The sequence below is a fragment of the Cryptomeria japonica genome, chromosome 7 (assembly GCF_030272615.1).
Source record: "Cryptomeria japonica chromosome 7, Sugi_1.0, whole genome shotgun sequence".
NCBI classification, from domain to species: Eukaryota; Viridiplantae; Streptophyta; class Pinopsida; order Cupressales; family Cupressaceae; genus Cryptomeria; species Cryptomeria japonica.
In genome coordinates this window covers 488,545,155-488,550,776 of record NC_081411.1, presented here as the reverse complement: position 1 = coordinate 488,550,776, position 5,622 = coordinate 488,545,155, and the positions used below count along the sequence as shown (strand labels likewise).

At 32.9% G+C, this 5,622-nt stretch overlaps 1 protein-coding gene across 1 annotated transcript; it reads left to right on the top strand.

The window, feature by feature from the left end:
- Nucleotides 1-2,946: 2,946 nt before the first annotated feature.
- Nucleotides 2,947-5,336, top strand: LOC131065681 (serine/threonine-protein kinase PEPKR2). The gene is made up of 4 exons (XM_058000266.2): nucleotides 2,947-3,219; nucleotides 3,446-4,208; nucleotides 4,327-4,623; nucleotides 4,746-5,336. Exons 2-4 carry the CDS (start codon nucleotides 3,497-3,499, stop codon nucleotides 5,114-5,116), a joined length of 1,380 nt encoding a protein of 459 aa, XP_057856249.1. The 5' UTR covers nucleotides 2,947-3,219; nucleotides 3,446-3,496; the 3' UTR covers nucleotides 5,117-5,336.
- Nucleotides 5,337-5,622: the final 286 nt, after the last annotated feature.

Below are 5,622 nucleotides of genomic sequence, written 5' to 3'. Positions count from 1 at the left end.
TATATAGAAAAAAAATTGAATTCTGCATTGCTTGGACCAATAAAAAAAGAGATAAGTTATATTTATATAATTATGTAAAATAAAAAATAAAAATGGACTATAGTACTTTTGTTCAAATTTTTTAATTCTTTATAGTGATTGGTTGAACTAATTAAATTGTAGAATTGAATGAATACAATAATATGGTGCCTTGGCAGGAACTAATAAGACATCAAAAAAATTTCAACTCAAAAATAAAGCATTATTTTAATGCCAAAGTCCACACCTATTGTAGACACAAACACCAAAATATTTGCAAGTCACGAGCCAATTTTTTTTTTTTGAAAGATCCTCCATGCCTCAAAATATAGGTTGAAACACGGAACACTGATAGATCCACACCAAAAAGCTCAAATTTAATGTGAAACATAAGCATAATAGAGCCAAATGCAGGAGCCAAGTAAAAGTTGATATGCCAATAATAATCGCTGCTCACAATCAATTTGAGTTCGATATTAAATGAGTTGCAGATCGATGCAGTTCAGGTATGCCAGAAATCCTTGGTTGCTAGGGATGAAAATAAACACGCCAAAACCAGAAATGTACATCTGTAACAAATATGAGGTCTATGCAACGAGAATTTGCCAAAATATAGGTCAAATCTGATTCCTCGGCCATGGAGGACAACAAATCGACCTTCCAAATGCAAATATGTTCAAACAATTTCCAGCTTTTTGCAAAACTTACAAAAATGTGCAAAGATTTACAAATATTTGCCAAAATTTGTAATATCAATCAAATTTCAACAAATCAATGGAAATATGTGTAAATTTTTTCAATATTTCAACAAATATCTTCAATTTTTTAAGCATAACTGCAAATATTTGGTGAAGGCATAATAAAACTTGTAAATATTGATCACATTTCACCAATCAGTTGTAAATTTGTTACCCATTCTGTGTCAATGATGGTAAATTTGCTTGAAAATTGTAAATATTATTGATAGAGAGAAATTATTTGCAAAATTGTAAACTTTCAACTCGAATTTATAATCTTCACTTTTAATCTTCATGCTTGCAAATAATTTGCATCTCCTCTTGCACTAGCATGGCTGCAATACTATGTGTCAATTATCATTAATACTAGGCAAATATAAACAACAAAAGATAGAGAATTGCAAAGAAAAATGAAGATAGATATGTTGAGTGATGCCAACACATTAGGAGAGGAGTGGAGGTATATAAAGGATAAATATCCCACCTACCACCTTACCTAAGTTGTCACATGAGTAAGATTTTGCATATAAAAGCCACATAAGCATGATTATACACCAACACCTCTTTCTAACTTGGATGCAATTAAAGATAATGTTTTAGTGAACTAGGTATTAAGGGGTGAAGATGCTTGTAGTAAGGTTGCAAAACATTCTCTTATTGGCAGTTCATCTTTGTGTATATGTACCTTGTGTGGATATTAAAATCCTTCTTTGGCATGTGTGTTAGGACACCTCTAATTTTCAAGTGATAAGTGTCATTGAAGTCATCATGTTGGACCCTGCAATAGAAAATTTGAATAAAAAATAGTAAGAATAATATCTCTATCATTTCCAAAAGCATTGTGGGAACAAAGAAAATCAGAAACAATTCTTTAATACAAAAAGAGACATTAGAGAGGAAATTATCTAAACATAAGCATCTTTCTACAATTGCAACATTGAAAGCTAGTGTGAAACTATAGAATAAATTTAATTCTCAACTAAATATTTACATTAAACTGTACATCACTACTAGAAGAATTTAAACCAATTCCAATATAAAAATTTATTTTCTTGCAAGAAATTTTAAAAGTGGGATGAAAACAAATGTTTGAGTTTGCATAATTAGATTTTAACCTAAATATAACATGCATGTAAATAAAACAAAGTTGACCTAATATTTTGAGTAACTAATATTTTTACTTAGAATAAGACTTCAATAGTTCTATTTGCTAATGTTTTTTTGGTAAATAAACACCACCTAATGGTAGCTCCCTTAGCTCCTTTTCATTAACAAAAAAAGAAAAAGAGGACTACAAATACTTTTTCAAGCCCATGTTCAGAACAAATATGGCTCCCAATACATAAATGAATATAGACCCTCAACTAGCTCAATCACTCACATAGTCTATGCAAGGGAGAGAAGTCCTCATTGCTGATGAATTTTAGGAATGATTCGATGTTTTGGACGTTTAAACCTTCTCAGACGCAATGCTTTAGCAATGATTGACTTCTTGTTCCTGGATGTGGTAGCGCCAAACAAGCTAGCAATGGGACCATCCATTAATGGGTTGGGTATCTTAGCTATTATGATCATCGTGTGTGACCTAAACTCCAAGGTGAATGGGTGATTGAAAATCACTTCTCCATGGGATTTCCATCTAGTAGATTTAACCAAATATGCAGAAAAAAGTTCATAGACTAGGTTGTTGTGTACATGTCCTCCTATTCAATATTCCGTTCCAATAACCTTCCAGATTCACGTCTGCTTTATACAACCTCATCATTGAACAATATACATTTTATAATCGCTAGCATTACCAAAAATAAAATAAATACAAATTAAAAACTTTTAATTAATTAAATAATACCAAAATTATAATCAATTAAAATATTTTAAATACAATAATATCTACTCAAAAAATAGATACAAGTAATACAAATAATTATCTATTAAAAAACTAATAATTATAAAATATAAATATTTTATAGTAATCCCTAATTATTACCATTTTAAAAATTCCACTACATCTCTAATACTTTTTAATCAACAAAACAACTTTTTCCGAATTAGAAGGCTAAACAATCAAAAAATAAGATTATTTGCAAATTGCATGTCGTCCTTAAAAAAAATCATAATGAAATGATAAAAACTTTCCCGCCTAAATATAAATTATAAATAGCCATTTCCAAGGTAACAGAAGTTCAACAAAGCTTTTTCCATGGTTTAAACAAATTTCTGCCTTGATTTCAGAGAGACAATTTCAGGCGAATTTTTTTTGCCGATCGGGTTAAACATATTGATTTTTCACCGCGTCCATTGATTTGAGGATAGTGAGACGAACGTAGTTTCATTTGGTGTTGTAATTGCAGAGAATTTTGAAACCTAAGAGAAAGTGAGGGTTTTGAAATTGGTGAAAGGTTGAAGTGGAAAGTTTTTTCTGAAGACCATCTTCATATATTTGCAGACTGAAGCTGAATCAAAGGTAAATTTCTTTGGTTTTATTAGATTTTTTTTGGTTTATTTTAAGTACGGTGTATACTGTAGACTAATACACGAGGTTGAGTATTGATTTAATTTGTGGGTAGGGTTTTAGTTCTTTTATTGTTTATAATTTATAATTAAAATTTTAAATGGGTTTGTTTATTTCCACTTGATTTAGAAAACTGTGTATGTAATTTGAGAGGAGTTTTGGATCAAATTTATTTCAGAAATTGAAATTCATCATACTTGTCGGGGGGCAATTGGAGGTCCAAGCAAGCATGACTCCTATAAAGAAGAGGAGGACGAACAACACAGGTGTAGATAATTTTGAATCACATCAGGTGATTTGCTCATGTGATAATGGTGCATCGACCTCATCCTCTGCCTTACCTTTGTCACTTAAACAATTGGAGAAACCAACGCCAGTTGTTACTTTTTGTACTCCGGGAAGAGGGCTCAGCTTGCGTAACCCAAGTCGAAGAGGGATAAAGAGAAAATGTGGTTGCATAGAGGAAACCACTCAAATCGTCAGAGATCGGAAAATTGAATCTGAGTATCATATGGGTTCAATTTTAGGCAGAGGAAAATTCGGAGTTGTAAAGCTATGCAAGAACAGGGTCACGGGAGAAGAGCTGGCATGCAAGACCCTGCCCAAAGATAGTGCACAAAATGCATACCGAGAAGTGGAGATCATGCAACATTTATCTGGTCATCCTAATATTGTAACGCTTCATTCAGTTTACGAAGATGCAGATTCTTTGCATCTTGTAATGGAGATTTGCTCTGGGGGACGCTTGGTTGATTGCATGAAAAAAAGATCTTATTCAGAGCGGGAAGCTGCACAATTAATCAAACAGTTGACAGCTGTAATTCAACACTGCCATGAGATGGGAGTTGTTCACAGGGATATAAAACCTGAGAATGTTCTCCTCACCTGTGATGGACAGATGAAGTTATCTGATTTTGGCCTGTCAGTGCATGTTGCAAATGGTAAGGGCTTCAAAATTTCATACAGGTGGTATCTTTTCTTGAAATCCAAATTCTAAAATAAATTATTTATCATGATTATTGGTAATTCACTAAAAGAAGTTGTTTATATTGAATAAAGGCCAAAATTTATCAGGTTTGGTGGGCAGTGCCGCATATGTTGCCCCTGAAGTTTTGGCAGGGAAATATACAGAAACAGTGGATGTATGGGCTACTGGTGTCCTCCTCCATGCGCTCCTGATTGGTAGCTTACCATTTTACGGGGATTCTGTGGACGCCATTTTTGAGGCAGTGAAAAATGTGCAATTGGATTTCCAGACTGAAAAGTGGAAGTCTGTTTCTGAACCGGCAAAGGATTTGCTATCAAGGATGCTTTCGAGGGATGTTGAGAAGAGAGTCTCTCCAGATGAAGTTTTGAGTATGTATAGTTTTTTAGCTTCACATTTTTAGAATTTGCCAGGTATTTTTTAATTATGGATACTCAGGTTTAAATATTTATTGTGAGGTTTTTCTTATTTGTTTTCATTTTTTCTTTTACAGACCATCCTTGGGTTCTGTATTATACAGAATCTGATATGGAGCTCTTTAAGGAGTCAAAATTGATTTCTCCATTCAAGCCAGACAGAAAGCAAGACAAAGATACTTCAAGCCCAGAAGAGCGGACAGAGAAGTGCATATGCAGGAATTTACAGTCCTCACTTGTTGATCTAGTTGATCATGCTCTTTTATCGCTTTCAGAGAACGAGTGTGAAAAGCAAGAAACAAATATAGATCTTGTAGATGTTCTTTGTGCTGCAATTTCACAGATGAGAATATCCAAACATAAAAAGAGCAGACAACATGTGACTGCCTATCCTTGCCTTGGGCAGAGTCCTGTTCATTCAAGATTGTCTCTCTGTACAGCGTTCTGATCATTATGCGTTGAAGGCAGTTTGGTCACACTTTCGATGAATTTGAGGCCTGAAGAATTCTTATTCTGTTGGAGTTACGAAGAGCAGGAGAAGATGGATTGAGATTTGACTCTTATGTTTTTGTGGGATAAAATTGGTCTTAATAGAAAAATACTGTATATGACAAGCTTGTACTGCACCCTAAGGTGGTGCTTGACTGATATTGTATCTGTAAAGCATTTTGAAATTATTGTTATAATATATTTAAATGAATCAGAAACAATAAATCAAATTAAAATTTCAATTATTATTCTATTGATTGTAAACAGCTGTTGTGTATTCTTGAAGAGTTGTGTATATTTTGGTTCTATCGATCATATTTCACGAAGAGTGATACAAGAATTGAAAGATTACCTAAAATGAAAAGTAGAAGAACTGAGATGAAGATTACTAATTCAGTTTAAAACTAATATATAAATTCTCACTGAATTATGGAAACCTTTGATAAATGGCAGTATTATAAAGAG